The sequence below is a fragment of the Equus asinus genome, chromosome 11, assembly GCF_041296235.1.
Source record: "Equus asinus isolate D_3611 breed Donkey chromosome 11, EquAss-T2T_v2, whole genome shotgun sequence".
In the NCBI taxonomy this organism is placed as follows: Eukaryota; Metazoa; Chordata; class Mammalia; order Perissodactyla; family Equidae; genus Equus; species Equus asinus.
In genome coordinates this window covers 39,542,625-39,560,188 of record NC_091800.1, presented here as the reverse complement: position 1 = coordinate 39,560,188, position 17,564 = coordinate 39,542,625, and the positions used below count along the sequence as shown (strand labels likewise).

The following is a 17,564-nucleotide window of genomic DNA, read 5'->3' as shown; positions in this document are numbered from 1 at the left end:
CCACTTATTCTGTAAGATGAATGCTAACACGTGTTCTTTTACACTTATAAAATTAGTGCTGTTGAGTTTGGCGCTGTATCAGACAATGCTTCGCTGCTATTCATAGGGTTTTTCATGGCCAGTTTTTTTGGAAGTGGGTGGCCAGATCCTTCTTCCTAGTCTGTCTTAGTCTTGAAGCTCTGCTGAAACCTATCCACCATGAATGACCCTGCTGGGATTTGAAATACTGGTGGCATAGCTTTCAGCATCACAGCAACATGCTGCCACCACAGTATGACAACTGAGACAGGTGGTGTGGTTCCCTGACTGGGAAATGAGCCCAGGCCACGGTGGTGAGAATGCTGAATCTTGACCACTAGACCACCAGGGCTGGTATTTATAAAGTAGTAGATCTGATTTCCTATTTAAGAAATGCACTTGACCCTTTCTCTTCCCATTTAAAGATCTAATGCTACAATGAATAAGAGGAGGGAGAATTGGAAATTGATTCCAGCTACTTGAATACAAAATCTTGCCCAACTCCAAGTTTATAAAACTTAGATTTCTGTTTTTTTTCCTCTCTAAAGACTTTTTCTTTTGAACTCCACTTTGCAGGTAACTAATTTATTCACTTTCTAAAGTGGCCTTATGTTTGTCTAGCAAGGAAATCAGCAAAAGGGTTCTCAAAGAAGCTAGCAATGAAATTGAAAAGTGTCTACTGTCACCACTGGTGATAAATCAAACTGATGTTAAAGATGCAAATAGTCATTCCGGTACTCTCTTCTTCGTTACTAGAATTGTTTAAGTTAATTAAGCCAGCAAAGTACTTCATTATCTACTATGCTGCATGCTAATGGTAGATTTAAAGTTTCAGTGTTTTATAATATGAAAAACTTCTCAAAATCTTATGTAAATCTCCCTCCATTGTGTTCTAAGTCCATATACTTAATGGTAATTAATATTGTTAATTGGGAGAATATATTTATTGTACCGCAGTTAGGTTTCTAGTTTGTGAGGTTTACAAATCCAAGAAATTTTAGGAAATGTTTGAAACTACCACATTCAGGGTGACTTTTGTCCATCTTCTTGAGATAGTGATTAAGACAATATATGATGCATTTTTTATTAGACTGTCAGGAATTTAATTTTACTGAACTTAGCATTGTAGAATTTAAATGTACTCTGTTAACTGAAATAAAAAAACATAAATTTCTGACATGATTGGTTTCTTTCGTTTGCAGCACTTAAATATTAGGACACTGACGGATGATATGGTAAGGTTATCTTCTGTTTTCTTTGTTAATCTTAACTAACCATGTATTGTTGATGGTGTGCTGCACTAACCTCTTTGAATTTGCTAAAAACCGCATGTTTTGGAAATGTACTGTTTTTATAGTGCTATCGTAAGAAGCAGAACTGGTAAAATACCTTAAATTGTTGTATTTAAATAGTAAAGGAGACTAGTTGGTATCTTAACTTGAAAAATTTGTTTCATCACAAATTGTTAGTCAACTTGGAATCATTCACATCAGCTCTCATTCTCTGGGATGAATTGCACACTTCAAAAAGAGGTAGGAAAAAATAGCTAAAGACATGTCAGCTTTTCAGGAATATGTAGCTGCTAATTAAAGTAAACCAGACTAAAATATCATATTTTTTAAAATTTTGCTGAAAAATGAGAGAATCAAGCATGCCTTACTGTATGTTCTGCATGTTGAAAGTAATAGACTGGCTTATAAGTAATTAACACTTTATAGCATCATTATAGATTTTTGTATGTTCAAGTACATTTTTTTCTGAGAAATGTACTTTTGAATGTGACTCTGGTTAATGGTAAAAGAGTAACAACGAGAACAAGACCCAAATAAACAAAAACACCAAAAATATATAAGCTTGATATAGAGGACACAGCATGGCATTCTATTGGCCAGGCTTTGAATTCAAATTCACCTTATATGAAATATGAAACAGAGTGCCTAGGACATAGTCAGCACCCCAAAAATGTTTAGCACCTGTGATATCCAAAATACCGTCTTAAGCACCTGGGTAAGGTGGACATGTGAAGATGAATGAGACATACATCTTGATGTGAGGGATTTAAAAAAGTTGGGATAGAATGTTTATGCTTTATCCCTATGGATGGTGTCTAAGAAAAGGATATTTATGTAAACTTCTCTGGGTAATATTTATTTTTCATATAATAGCATTTAGAAATCTGTAGCAATGTGGAGCAGTTATGCAGATTATGTGATTTCTCACCTGGCAGGGTAGACGTTGTCTTCATTGTACCACTGAGTGCATTGCGGGTCAGATAGGTTAAGTAGATAGCTCACCCAAGTATGCACAGCTGGCAAGTGGTGCGGCTGTGGCTTGAATCTTGTTCATCATATCTCCAAACTCATACTTTTAACTGTGCTGACTCAGCCTTCAGATGGCTTCCTAAGGCTGATAATAAAACCATCTGCAATTTTTTAATTATTATTAGTTTTTGGGGAGGAAGATTAGCCCTGAACTAACATCTGTCGCCAATCTTCCTCTTTTTGCTTGAGGAAGATTGTTCCTGAGCTAACACCCATGACAATCATCTTCTGTCTTACGTGGGATGCCTCCACAGCATGGCTTAGTGAGTGGTGCCGGGAACCTGTGAACCCTGAGCTGCCAAAGCAGGGCATGCAAACTTAACGACTACGCCACTGGGCTGGCCCCCCGTCTGCAATTTTTATGTTTGAACTTTTATGAGAATATACAATGGTATATTTGTAACAGCCTTATTGAGATATAATTCATATAGTGTACAGTTCACCCATTTAAAGTATACAATGATTTTTGGTATATTCAGAGTCATACCACCATCACCACAATCAATTTTAGAACATTTTCATCACCCACAAAGAAACCTTGTACCCTAAGCAGTCACTCCCAATTATCCTTAATTCCCCCAACCTAGGCAGTCTACTTCCTGTCTATAGATTTTCTTCTTCTGGACATTTCATATAAATAGAGTCATACAATATGTGATCTTTTGTGACTGAATTCTTTCCCTTAGCATAATGTTTTCAGGGTTCATCCATGTTGTGTATATCACTGCTTCATTCCTTTCTGTTGCTGAATAGTGTTGTATAGGATGATACTTTTAGGTTTGTTCATATTTTACGGGCATTCTACATTGTTTTTCTCTTCTCATCCAGACTCTGTCCTAGCACATTGCCAACCCACAGTCTCTACCCCAAGTTCTAGAAACAGTCATGTTATGGAGTGGCTTCAACAGGCCACTCTAGAAGGCGACTTGCTCTGATCTTATATTAATCGATAGATTCCTCCTCGGTGAAGACTTTCTTAATCTCCCTTCTCCATCCTGCCTGCATTTCTCGACTCTCCCCTCGTCCTTGCAACTGGTCAGAACTTGTGGGTTTTACCATAGTGCCCTGTGTGTATTTTTATTAAAGCAGTACATCATTTACTGTGTTTCTCACTAGTTTAAACCTTTTGGAGGCAGAGACAATGTGTTGTTGTTAAGGCTTCCAGGCATGTTGTCTGGCATGTGTGAAGCATTTTCATAAATTTATTGAACAAATGAAAGAATGAGTCGCTATTTTGATAATCTGCCTGGTGGTCTAGTTTCTTTGGCTCTGGGCTGGACTTGGCCCTGGTCAGGCTTCCCAGAGATGGAATCTTGCCTTTGCACAGGGTAGTGAAGCTTTGACAAGGACCTGTTATCAGTCTTTCTGACCACCTGCCTGGATCGCTGACTGTTGCCCTGCCCCTGCCTTCATCTTAGATGTACGCATGACCATCTCTCCTGGATTCCTTGTTGACCCCCTTCATTTTGACTCACTGGCTGAGCCGCTGTCTCCCCAGCTCTCACTGTTCTCTTCTGATCTTGCATTTTAGCCTGGCTCTTGTTTAGGCCAGGGCTTGCGTCCAGGGAAGGCTCCAGCAGGCAGTCTAGTTTAGGCAGCTGGCTCCATTGTTGTGGAAGTTGGAGAATAAGCATGGCAGTCTTGAGTAGGACGGACTGAAAGTAAATTCTTTCTTACTCGTTGACTGATGCAGTGTGGAAAGAGCATTGGATTTGGAATCAGAAGACTTCTTGTGGAAAGACAGGACTTCACCACACTGTGACCTTGGCAAATCAATTATTCGATTGTTCCCTTATTTGTAAAGCAGGACTAATTATACCTTGTCTGCCTTCCTCATAGGGTTTGGTGAGTTTCACTGAAGCAGCAGTATGTTGAACTGCTGCATTCAGTTCTGTCCCTTTTTAACCTCCTTTAAACATATTTCCTGATGTCTGGACAGGGTGGTGTGATGCTTTTGGAGTTGAACCTTACAGGGGCCGTGTGTGTTGCAGATCAACGCAGAGCAGGGAGGAGGGAAAAGCTAGCTGGATACTGAGGGCTTTTTATTTCTGGTGAGTTAGAGCTTGGGGAAGCATTTGCTGCTGCTGCTTTGTGTGCTAGCAGTATGTTTTCTAATTAAAGGTTGCCACCCCCACAACATACACGTTGCCTGTGTGCTTTTAATTTAGAACTTCTTAATGTGAATAGCCTTTTTTGGGCAGAGCTTGAAAGAAGGTGTGTAAAAATGGTGTCTGCTGTAGTCATGTGTTTGAATAACAATATTTCAGAGACAGGAAATAGAAACATCCTGGGAAGCGTTAATGTTAAAAACCCATTTCTTTAAGTTGCTTTGTTAAAGTCCTGCAAAAGTACTTCACATTTCAAGGTTATTTTGAGTCTCTATCAGAATTTAATTTCATAGGATGCTGTTCCTTTAAAGGAATGAGGTATTACTCTAGCATTGAGGTCCCTGGGCAAGAGTTAATATACTTTAAACAGTGTTCGTTCTACAAATATCTGAGCATTCACTACGTGTAAAGTGTGGTCCAAGGTGCTAGGGTAATGGAAAGGTGGAAAAAAATCATTTAGCTTACAGCTTCCCATTGTTTATACCTGGGTTGAGAAGAGAGCTTTCCTTGTAGAGGCAGAAATGTTGGGAAGAGGACAGCAAGGGGAGACAAGTTGGAAAAGGTAAACTGGAAGAAATTGAATGTGGATGTCACAATACTGAGTTATCCTTCAGTTCTACTGAGGGTTTTTCAAGTCTAGGAAGTATTTTGTTTTTTTTTTTTCTCTCGAGGAAGATTCTCCCTGAGCTAACATCTGTGCCAATCTTCCTCTATTTTATATATGGGATGTTACCATAGCATGGCTGATGAGTGGTGTAGGTCTGCACCCGGGATCTGAACCTGCGTACCAGGGCAACCGAAGCAGAGTGTGCCAAACTTAACCGCTGTGCCACGAGTCTGGCACCTAGGAGTTGTTTTTGATTTGTTTTTTTCTCCTTCTTTACAACCATTTGTCGAAAGTGCTGTGCTCTTCCTGATCATTTTCATCTCTTTAATCCCGCTGCAGCCAGCATTACCACTGTAATCCCTTGTTTGGCCTGCAGCAATGGCTTTCATACTTTTTGGACTAGGACCCACTATAAGAAATTTTTATTTTGTAGCCCAGCGTACATATACAAATTCTGTCTCAGTTGAAAGAAAAGTTTCCAGAACCAATATTTAATGTTTCTGAGCATAATGAGCTCTGATCTTTTTCTTTCCATTCCTCTTTACTCCTCTCCATTCCATTTACAAAAAAAAAAAAAAAGAAAAGGTGATTCATTCCAGGACATTGATTTCATGACCCATAAATGGTTCACAGTTATAGCTAGAAAAACACATTGGCTTGTACAGCAACTAGAAGAAATTCCAAGATTTGTTCTTACTTTATGACTTGTAGTTGAATGTAGGAGACCTGGGTTAGAGCTGTGTGACTTTGCAGAAGTCATTTAGCTCATGAGCCTCTGTATCCCTGTTTCTAGGGAATTTTAAGGGATAAATTAAGTAATCTATGCCAAAATGCTTGGTCAATCATGGATTCACAGTATTAGTGGTGTGATTAGTAACATGTACTTTTTTTATCGAGGTATGATTTACATACAATATCGTGCCCCAATTTTAGGTGTCCAATTTGGTGAATTTTGACAAATGTGTGCAATCGTGTACACACTACAATTGTGATATAAAACATTTCCATCACCCCTAAAAGGTGTGCCCTTTGCAGTCAATTCTCTTTCCCCTTTCTGGCTCTTGGAAAACACTGATCAGCTTTCTGAACTATAGTTGGTTTTTAGGATTTCATATAAATGGAATCACATAGTGTATTGCCTTTGTGTCTGGCTTCTTTTACTTAGTGTAATGCTTTTGAGATTCCTCTAGTGCTTCGGTGTATCAGAAGTTTGTTCTTTTCATTACTGAATAGTATTACATTGCTTGGTAGTACTATTGGTTTATATATACAACAGTTAGTGTTCTAGCCAGTTTTTGGCTATTAGTAAAGCTATGAACCTTGGCGTGTAGTTCTTTTTGTGGATGTGTTTTCATTTTGGGTGGGGAGTCATGGTAAGTGTATGTTTAACTTTATAAGAAACTGACAAATTATTTCCCCTGATGACTAATGAAGCTGAACATCTTTTATTGTGCTTATTTGCTATTCTGTCTTGTTTGAAATGTCTATTTTTTTTTAAAGGAAATTATTTTTTTTTTAAAGATTTTATTTTTTCCTTTTTCTCCCCAAAGCCCCCCAATACATAGTTGTATATTCTTCGTTGTGGGTCCTTCTAGTTGTAGCATGTGGGACGCTGCCTCAGCGTGGTTTGATGAGCAGTGCCATGTCCGTGCCCAGGATTCGAACCAATGAAACACTGGGCCGCCTGCAGCGGAGTGCACAGACTTAACCACTCGGCCACGGGGCCAACCCCTGAAATGTCTATTACTAGATATAGGGCTATTCAAGTGATCTATTCTTGAGTGAGCTTTGGTAGTTTGTCTTTCAAGGAATTCTTTCCTATCTATGTCATTGAATTATGAATTGTTGTGATATTTCCTTATTTTAATGTAGGATCTGTATTGATTTCCCCCTTTTCCAATCCTGCTATTGATAATTTGCCTTCTGTTTTTCTTCCCCCCCTGCTTAGTCTGGCTAGAGGTTTGTCAATTTTATTGGTCTTTTCAAAGAACTAGCTTTTGATTTCACTCACTTTCTTTGTAGTTCTTTTGTTTTTATTTGTTTTGTCTTGATTTCCTTCCTTTGGCTTTATTCTTTTTCCTGGTTTCTTAAGGTGGAAGCTTACATAATTGATTTGAGAAATTTGTTTTCTATAAGAATTTCATGCTATAAATTTCCCTCTGAGAGCTACTTTAGCTACATCATTTTCTGAGTGTTCAATGTGTTTTCTAATTCCCTGTTTTCTTCTTTAACCATTGGTTGTTTACGTTTATGTGTTAACTTTTAAATATTTGAGGATTTTCCTGCTATCGTTAATACTCATTTGTAATTTAATTTCCTTGTGGCCAGAGACCCTAGTTTGTGTAATTTCAGTACTTTTCAATTTTTTGAGTCTTGCTTTCTGTCCCAGAATGTGCTCTATGTGAATGTTCCATGTGCTTTCTGCTTATGTTAGAACTGGTCTATGACTAGTAAATAAGTCAAGTTGGTTGATAGTGTTTACGTCTTACATTCCTGATTTTTCTTTCTGCTTGTTCTAACAATTTCTTGAGAGAGAGATGTTGAAGTCTCCAACTATAATTTTGGATTTATTTCTCCTTTCACTTCTGTCACTTTTGCTTCATGTATTTTAAAGCTCTACAATTAAGTGCATGTACATTGAGGATTCTTGTAAATCCTTTATCATTATGAACTGACCCTTGTTATCCTCAGTATTACTCATTAGTTTCTAGTCTTTGGAAGTTTACTGAATTTATCCACTCTTCTTGATACAGTTGTCTCCTTCCTCTTTGATGAACAAGTATTTCTTGGCGTCTGTGACACCAAACTTTATTGGTTTCATAGCCCTCTGACCTTTTCTATCTCTAATGTATGTTTTTTCTTTCCCTATCTAAACTATTGTTATTTCTCAGATTTCTTCCCTGAAGCCACTGCTCTCCTTTGTATATAGTGCTTGACTTGGGTGATTATCTTTGTCTGTATCTCCGTCTGTGACCTTTTTCTTCAAGTTGAGACATGTTAGTACACTGGTCTACTGAATACCTTCATATAGATGTCTCTTCTGTACTGGAAACCCCACATGCCCCAAATTAAACCTTTCATGTTCCTCTTAAACTTCTTTCTATTCCTATATTCTCATAGAAGGTAGCGTCGCCCTTTCAATGTTTCTTTCTCTTTATTCTAGAATGTATTTCCTTCTCTCAATTCCTTCTGTCAGAGTGCTGGGCTCTGATTGTCTCTTGTTAGGACTCTCACAACAACCTTCTTTTGCTCCCTAAAAAACCAGCTCTCTGCATAGCAACTAGAGCAACCTATCTAAATTGCATATCTGAACATATTTTACCCTGTTTGAAACTGCTTCATTGCATCTGTTATCTACAGGTCAAGCTTAAGCTCTTTAACATGGCATATAAGGCCTTCATGGTAGGAACCTGCCTCTCTAACTCGATATGCATCTTTCAGTCAACATCCAGGAAACTTCCGGGGAGTAGAAAGATGTGAGATAAGTTGCTGGAGAATTTACTTAGGGAATGTAGAAACATAACTAGGGAATTGGGGTTGCTGACTGGAAGAAGGTGTGTTTAGTGATAATAAGGACCCTGTAATTGTTAGCTGTGTGCTAAGTAGTATTCTCAAGGTTAGCTTTATAAACACACTTAGTTTTCACAAGCCTCTGAGTGCGCATTATTCCCATTTTTAAAGATGGAGAAATTGAGGCAAGAGAGAGATTAAGTTACTTGTTCAAAGTTGCATGGGGCAGCCAGGAAAACTCTGGCAATCTGGCTGTAGAGAACATAATCTTTACCAGGAGAGTTAGACTGCCACTTAAGTGCTATGCCTTTCTCCACAGAAAGTGCCAGTGTAAAATCTAAAAGTATCTTTCTGTATTTTCTGCTTTTCCCTTGAAGCCATCTATATGAGACTTCTGACCTTTAAATTGACAAGGAAAAATTGTATCAGCCATTGATCTTAATCCTGAGAAAATCATAATTGTAAAGGCATTGTATCTAGGATATTTTCTATGGCATATGTTTCCTATGATAAGAAGTGATTTTGAATATTTCTAGAAAACAAAACAGGTTTATCCCAAAGGAATAATGATGTGTGTGACTGAGAAATGTCAACTGGTAAAGGATAGGAGATTTTTTTAATTGCAGGGAACAAAGTGGTTTCTGCATGGAAACCACTTCAAAGATCCAGCAATTGCAACCTGTTCCCAGATACAAGTGCAGGCTTTTCTGGTTCCCCTCAAAGATCCCCACCAGGAATGGGGTCCTAGAGCCACTGAGGATGTCATCTGGGCTGTGGGTAGGTTCTGATGAGTGCTTTGAGAAGCTTTCACTGTTCTCTGTGGGCCTCCTGACTCACTCGATGTGACTAACTGCTACGAGACAACTTGAGCACATTCCCAGTGTCTTCTGTGAGACTGGTTTGCTCAAAGATGAGTTCCCCAGATGAACATTCCTGATAGGACTGGGTTTTGTCTACCTGCAGTTTATTCTTGTACCTACCTAGATATGATGTCTTGTGGGATATATGCTAGATCAAACATCATATTTATGAAAGAAAATAGATTGATTTGGTTATCTGAATATGTGCCTAACTTGAGAGTCAGTTCATAGAACATAAATCATTAGCTTTAAAAGAAAAGAGCTCAACTTAAGAGAGTTATTTAAAATAATTTTATTGTATTGGCATAGTAGCATATAAAGCTTCCTGTACTATAGTTCAAGTTCATTTTGCATTTTTATAAACTTGTTATATTTTCCTTGGTAAGTTAAAAACAATGTGTGATAAAGCAAAAAGTATAGTATTTTCCACAGTTTTTCTGTAAAACTGTATACTCAAAATGTACTCTCGTTTAAAGTAGAAATATCAGCATGGACTGGGGCAACTGAATGTATGTGGTAAAATACATCAAAACAAGTTCTATAAAATTAAACTATTCATTAAGTCAGGTGGGCCTTTCTGAGCCCATTAATGTGAGTTAATTAGAGCTTCCTGTACTTAGATTTTCAGTAGTAACACTTAAGTACTATCTTAGAATCTTTAAATATTTATGGGATAGTTTAGAGTGCTCCTCCTCAAATCAGTGGAAACTTGGGAATAAGATCAAGAGCTCTCAGAGTTGAATATACAAGATGTAGTAGGGTGTGCAGACTTGTTTATTCATCCCTTTATCCATTCATTCATTCGTTAAGCGCTTATTGAGTGCCTACTACTGTTATAGGAATAGAGAGATGAATAAGACTGTCTCTGCCCTCTGGGAACAGCGGGGAAAAAGATACAGTGTACGGAATCAGTGTACAGTTGTAGTGCAGTGTGATAGTGGATGGAACAGTGTAGAAGGTTCAGTGGAAGTGATTACTTTGATCTCGGGGAAGGTGACTTTAGCTGAGTGTTGAAGGGCAAGTCACAATCCAGGGGCAGGAGTTGTAGTAATTGTCTACTCTGTAACAGTTTAACTTCCTGGATATCAACTGAATTGGATTCCTAGTGTCAGGTTGGCAAGTTGAAAGCAATTGTTGACATCTTTAGATGATTTTTGTGTATTGGTGATATTGCTCTATGTCTTTTAAAAACTGTAATATTTATTTACAGAGCTAGTTTATATTTCCTTTCAAGTATATAGTATAAGAATATTTGAAAATTTGCAATTAGAATTGTACTTTGAGTAGATCTGGGTAGATATAACTTCGGGATTTTTTTGGATATTAAATCCTTTTTAAGTGATTTTTTGTGTTCCTTTCCTTTGAGTGGATGTTTTCCTTACCTACTCCATGGTATTGTATTGCAGAATTCAATGCTTGTGTTTAGTGGAGGGGACTGCTCTTTGATCAGTGTTGAGAAGAGTCTGGGATTTCTTATTGCATGTGTAAAAGACATAACACCTAGCATTCTTTCTGACATTTTTGAGAAGGAATTAGCAAGGCAAGAAGCAGTGGCTTGCATCCCAGACATGGAAGATGGATAGCTATTCATTAATTTATTCACTTAACAAATAATAATAGAACACTCATTACATGCTTAGAACCATGCTAAAGTTCCAGGAGTAGTTTAATGAATAAAATATCAATTCTGTTCTCAAGGACTTTTACCTTAGTTGAGTAAGCATATGTAAGAGGCAGTTTCAGAATAGTATACATATTATGTAACGGTATGCACTAGGTCTGTGGGCCTCAAATCCAGTCTTGAGAGTCATGAAGGCTCCTACATAACATGTAGTTCAAACTGATTGCTGAAGGTTGAGTTGAAATTAGCCAGATTAAGGGGATGGGATATGAGTTGTGGGTGTGGATAGGTTCTAGGCACAGGAAACAACATAAGCACATTTAAGACACTCTAGCTTATTCATTACATTTAGGTCATAAAGTGTATGGGTGGTAGGGTGGTGATGGAGGTTGTCTGGAGAGGAAGGTAGTTTTAGATCAAGATAGACCTTCGAGCCATGGTAAGATATTGGAATGTCACCATCTGAGTAATGAGGATACAAAGGTTGAAAGGTTTTAAGCATGGGAGTGAGGGACGTGATTGGATTTGCCTTTCAGTAAGATCAAAATGATGTCAGTTGTAGAGAATACCTCAGGAGTGGTAGGGGTAGAGGGGCAGTGAAGACAGGGAGGCAAGTTAGGAGGCTGGAGCAGTTGTCCAAGTGGCATGAAGTAGGGTAGAGCCAGCGGAGACAGAAGATGAATTAAGAGGATATAGTCCACATGGTTTGATTTGTTTCATTATTAATTTTCATTAGTTATTACAATTTAAATCACTTTTCTGTGACCTAAGTCACTTCAGAAGTCATAATTAATCCATATCATCAACAAGGACCTAGATGCTTCTCTCCCTATTCAGCTCCGTTTATTCTTCTAATCTGGCATTAACTCCTCTGGGCTTCTCAGACCCTCCCATTTTGCCCTTTGGAACTCAAAGCCTGTCTTTGAATTTTGCCTTCTTTCTTGCTCTAATGGAAACCTAGATTTTCTTTGAAGACTTGACTTTCCTGGTGGCTTCTTCCTTCAAAAGCTGCCATCTCTTTTTGAGCGTTTCTGTTGCATTTCTCCTGTTGGGCTCAACTGTGGGTCTTCTAGTCTCTCCCACTGATTCAGTGAAGGCGTCAGAACTTGAGTTACTTTCTTTTCCATCACTATTTCTGTTATTATTCCATAGCTACCTAGCAGGTTCTTAACCTGTGGTCCATGGACCACCAAGGGGTCTGTGGTAGAATTCACGATGTCCTTGAACTTAGTGGGAAAAAAGATTAAATCTTTATTTTCATTAACCTTTAAGTAAAATTTAGTATTTTTTAAAAAAATGAAATAGGTGAAATAAAAATACCAAACACACACAGTGTAGCATTTGACCTGGGACTTTCAGGTCAGAAATCACAGATATTGTCAAAGCACATTAGTTTTTGAAGATTTTTCAAAATATGGTTTATATTCAACACTATGTTGAAATTAGACTTTGTTGCCTCGTGTTGTGTAATACATTCATGAAGATGAATACATATTACTCTTAAAATTTTTATATATTTTCAAAACCCCATTTTATTTAGTTGTCCTTGTAATTATATATATTTTAGGCATTTAAAAGTGCTATTCTAGGAGGAGCTCTGTATTAGTCATCTATTGCTATATAATAAATTATCCCTAGACTTATTGGCTTAAAGCAATAATAAACACTTAACATTTCACTTTCTTGGGTCAGAAATTTGCCACCAGCTCAGCAGCATGGTTCTGGTTTGAGGTCTTTCATGAGGTGATGATCAAGACATTGGCTCAGGCTGCAGTCCTGTGAATCCTTGACGGGGCTGGAGAATCTGTTTCCCGGGTGGCTCACTGCTGCTGCTTTTTTTTTTAAAGATTGGCAACAGTTGTTAGCTCAGGTGCCAATCTTCTTTTTTGCTCTTCTTCTCAAACCAGCCCCTCCCTCCCCACACCCCAGTACCTAGTTGTATATTCTAGTTGTGAGTGCCTCTGGTTGTGCTATGTGGGAGGCCGCCTCAGCATGGCCTGACGAGTGGTGCCATATCCGCGCCCGGGATCGGAACTGGCGAAACCTCGGAATCTTAACCACTCAGCCACGGGCTGGCCCCCAGGGTGGTTCACTTCTGATTGGCAGGTTCATGCTTATTGTTGCTGGGCAGCCTCAGTTCTTCCCTGTGCAGCCATCTCCGCTGGGTGCTCTGCAGCAGTTAGCTGTAGGGTGCATATTTCGTGTTGTAACTTATTTTCAAGCAGTTTAAAGGAATTTAAGAGCATGATTATTAAATATGTTTCTCATTTCATAGTATTAAAATACTATATGAAATCTAAATATGAACAAATGATCCTAAGTAGGTAGTGTTTTTGGGGGCATAGTGTAAATTTTCTTCATTTCTAAGAAGCCTTTGGCTAAAGAACTTTTTATAATTTCACCAAAATGCAAATTTAAAGCTGGGAAAGCCTAGGAATATTGAAGTTAGAATGCAGTAGCAGGTGGGTCGGTGGGAATTGTTACTGGTTGATAAGATTGTGATCTATGACTGGGATGGTTAGCCTTTCACACCGGAAATAATGAATGGCCAGTTTTACCCACACAATGATATTTCTTTGCAATAGTGATGTCACTAGCATCTTAGTAAAGACCATGGAGCAGGCAGGCATACTGTTGAGCTGTTAACATGTACCGTCTCCTGTAATTCTCATGTCAGCCTCACAGGGTTTCCTGATGTATCGCCTTTCCAAGGGCTCTTTTGAGGTTCTTTCTCCACCCCAGAATTGATCACTGATTCCTGTCTGCCGCTGATTCACCTGGATTAGGATTTTCTTGAGGGCATTTACAATATTTTATCTTAGTTTATAATTAGTCTTTATCATGTTATTCCCTTTAGTGGTAAACATCTGCAGGTATTTTATGGATTTTATCATCTAGTCATTGTTCTTTCACTCATACCTTAATTGACTGCTAGCTGTCTGCCAGCTACTGTGCTATAGGCACACCACGTAACAGTGCCTATCATAGTTATCTGTTGCTGTGTAACAAATTCCTCCAAAACTTAGGGACTTAAAACAGCAAACAGTTAATATCTCCTACTGTTTCTGTGGGTCAGGAACTTGGTAGTTGCTTAGCTAGGGGGATCTGGCTTGGGGTCTGATGAGGTTGCTGTGAAGACATTGGCTAGAGCTATTTAAAAGTATTGTTCGTGAGGAGCTCTGCAATAGTCATCTGTTGCTGTGTAATAGAAGTCATTTGAAGGCTCAACTGGGGTTTCCAAGATGGCGCACTTGGACTCACGTGGCTGTTGGCAAGAGGCCTCCATGCTTCTTTAACTCAGTTCTTTGCCATGTGAGCCTTCCCCTGGGTGGTCTTGAGTGTCTTTCTGATCTGGAAGCTGGCGTACCTCAGGGTGAGTCATCCAAGAGGGAGCAAGCCTAAAGCTGTAATGTCTTTTATGATCTAGTCTTAGAAATCACACTCCATAATTTCCACTGTATCCTATTGGTTACACAAGTTAGAGGACCATTTGGGGCCGCCTTAGAGACTGGCTACCACAGTGACCAGGACAGTTGATGATTTATCTAGCATGACACTTATATTTTAGTGGGAAAGAGAAAGAGTCAATTACAAAATGAGTGAAATAATTACAGGTTTTCATAACTCATATGAAAAGACAGATAAAGGAAATAAATGTGTGCTGTGATAGAGAATGGGGAGTGTGTAGGCACAAGTGCTGCTTTAGATAGTGGTCAGCTAAGGCATTTCAGGTCTTTTAACCTGAAGCTGAAAGGTGAGTAGTAGTTTTATTTGCTATTTACAACTCACTGTGATAGGTACTGTCGTGAAAGGTTTAAGTAGCTTGGTTAGGTTAACATAACAAACAAGTGGCTGGGCAGGATTCAGAAGTCAGACTCTGGAGTCATGTTTTCAATCAGCAAGTTTCTTGTTTAGTAAAACTAGTTAAGAAGCAAAGCTATTTTACCTGTTAGGTGTTTTGCTCCTCTTAAATATAGTAGAAGATTGTGTGAAAAGTGATAATTTTGAGTGATATATTTTTTTTCTGGTTTTCAGGTATGCATTCACATACAATTGATTCTGTAATTATGATGAACTTTTATTTGCTTAATTCTGCTGGATTGCATGAAAATATCTACTTCCTTTTAGGTTCTGAGGAAGTATGTTTATGATCATACGTAGTTTTTCAGACTTTTCAAATTGTAAGATGAGTAATTATATCTTCCTTTTGTTTTAAATTACAAAAAAATCGGTGCTGTATTGTTTAATATGTTGGAGTAAAAATTGTTTTCTCTGTTAGTGTCATACTATAGCTAAAAATTCAGAGTTTTTTAGAGACTGTTTTTTGGTTTAATTAATTTTATTTAAACTGTCATTACTGATTATCAGTGTGAGATAATACTCAGGGTGCTCACTTAACTTCCCCTGAAGATAAGTGATATTAATTTATAAAACAGTACACCCCAGACACAGCTGAAGCCATATTAATTAATTGTGGTGTCCCACCACCAAATAGGATTATAATAGGATCCCTCAGTCTTATGTGTGTTTAACCAGTTCTTCAATGAGGGCAAATTATTTGTGTGTTTCACCTATTTGATTTATGTTTCTAGCTCAACTTTAGAGAAGAATGTCATATAAAACTAAAAATAGCTATGCAAGTGCACAAATTGTAAAAGACACTCCCAGCCAAATACAAAATAACAACCAACTTAGTGTAGGTATGATAGAGATTTCCGTTGTGTTTTTATGTACAAAAGTATTTTAAAAGTTTGCTTTTATGTTCTCTTGTGACTTGCTTTAAGCAAATTGTATGTGCAATTCCATGAAAGATAAATTAGAAGTGATTTTTTTTTTTTCCGCTTATTACTGGAGTCATAGTATCATGCCTTTAAAAAAAATTCTTTAGGACATTTAAAATGATTTGATAAAGTTCACTTTGCACCTAGCTTTGTAATAGTGTCCAGATTATGTGGAATCTACCTCTGTTGCTCAATAGAGCATCACATACCTGGGATTGCTTTTACTTTAAGCCCAAGGTATTCAGCAAATTCAGTTTACTGTTCTAGTACAGGAGGGAGGACTGTATTTATTTTTCTCCTGTGCCTCCTTCCTTATTTTGCCTTTCATCTCTTATAATCAGGGAAAATAAATAAAAGCATTGTATTGAAATTATGAAACACTGATCTTTTGTATCATATTACTGTTTGGATCTTTGAAGATTTAGAAGCTAGAAGAGGGATATGCTAATTTTTTCTATCTTGCCTTTAGCTAGCCATGCTAGTTGGTATTGGTAATGTGCAAATTTGTTTTTCCACATTGACAAAACCCAAACTTGCCCAGAATTTAGGTGCTAAGCATATGGGGGAGGTGTTCTAATTCCTCTTCATTATTGCTGTACAAATTCTGATATTGTTAATTGATACAAATGCAGTTCTACTTGTAAAAACATAATGGGTTGATTTTCTTTTTTTCTTTATGCTATTTTATAAGCTAACTACTATGAATCTTTTTTTTTCTTCCTGAGGAAGATTTGCTATGGGCTAACATCTGTTGGCAGTCTTCCTCTGTTTTGTATCTGAGCTTCTGCTGCAGCATGGCCACTGATAGATGGGTGGTATAGGTCTGTGCCTAGTAACCGAACCTGGGCTGCTGAAGCAGTGTGCGCTGAACTTAACCGCTAGGCCACCAGGGCTGGCCTGAAATTTTTATGTATAGAAGTGTTTTGGAGTTTGTCCTTGACTGTTTAGTCATGTAGTTTCCTTATTGTAAGGATTAAACAAATGCATTCAACTTGGTGCTACATTTCAAGCTCTTAGCACAGTGTGTGACATATAGAAGGGGCTCAGTAACTATTAGCTGTTGTTATTTTTGACTTAGATTTTTATTTTAAAAAGTTTTGGGTTTTGATGAAAACTAACATTTGTTGATTTCTTCTACCACTGATGGAACCATTAGGTAATGTATTCATAAGTTAGCTTGTGAATTGCTTAAGCTTACTATTCCCATTCATTGACATGTTTACATTTGTGATATTGATGTTGCATTAATGATGTTTTGCTTAATTTCACTTCATTATAAGTTTAGCATCTTAATTAAGTTACCTTTTTTTTTTTTTTTTTTGTGGTGTGTGAGGAGTCAGCATAGTTTCTACACCCAGGAATTGCTATTACCTGTATAGAAGTGATGGCAGTGAAGTAGTGATTCAGGAGACAGAGTAACCAGTCCCATTTCTTAAAACAATTTTTTTGGTGTCTCCTGGTTTTTTAAAACATGTATCAGAAATTGGGATACTTATGTACTGGGGATAGTCGCTTCTGGACATATATTCATGTAGAGAAGATTTTATGTTTCTGGGTTATTCCAAAGTAGGGAATGTTTACGTTGGTGAATGAGATGCCCCTCTTTTTTGCCACTGTAACACATGGTATGTAACTCTTGCTACACTTTCTACATAGCTAATTATCTGTTTATGTGCTTGTCTCCTCCACTTGATTGTTATTTACGTCATAAATAGCTCATTTATCTGTGTACCACCAT

At 37.8% G+C, this 17,564-nt stretch overlaps 1 protein-coding gene across 1 annotated transcript in view; it reads left to right on the top strand.

Moving 5' to 3' along the window:
* DIAPH3 (diaphanous related formin 3) overlaps positions 1–17,564 on the top strand; it is a 489,528-nt gene that overhangs the window by 26,542 nt on the left and 445,422 nt on the right. Inside the window, exon 2 of the mRNA XM_070480866.1 lies at positions 1,221–1,253. Within this exon, the coding sequence (XP_070336967.1) occupies positions 1,221–1,253 (33 nt within the window). The remainder of the gene's footprint in view (positions 1–1,220; positions 1,254–17,564) is intronic.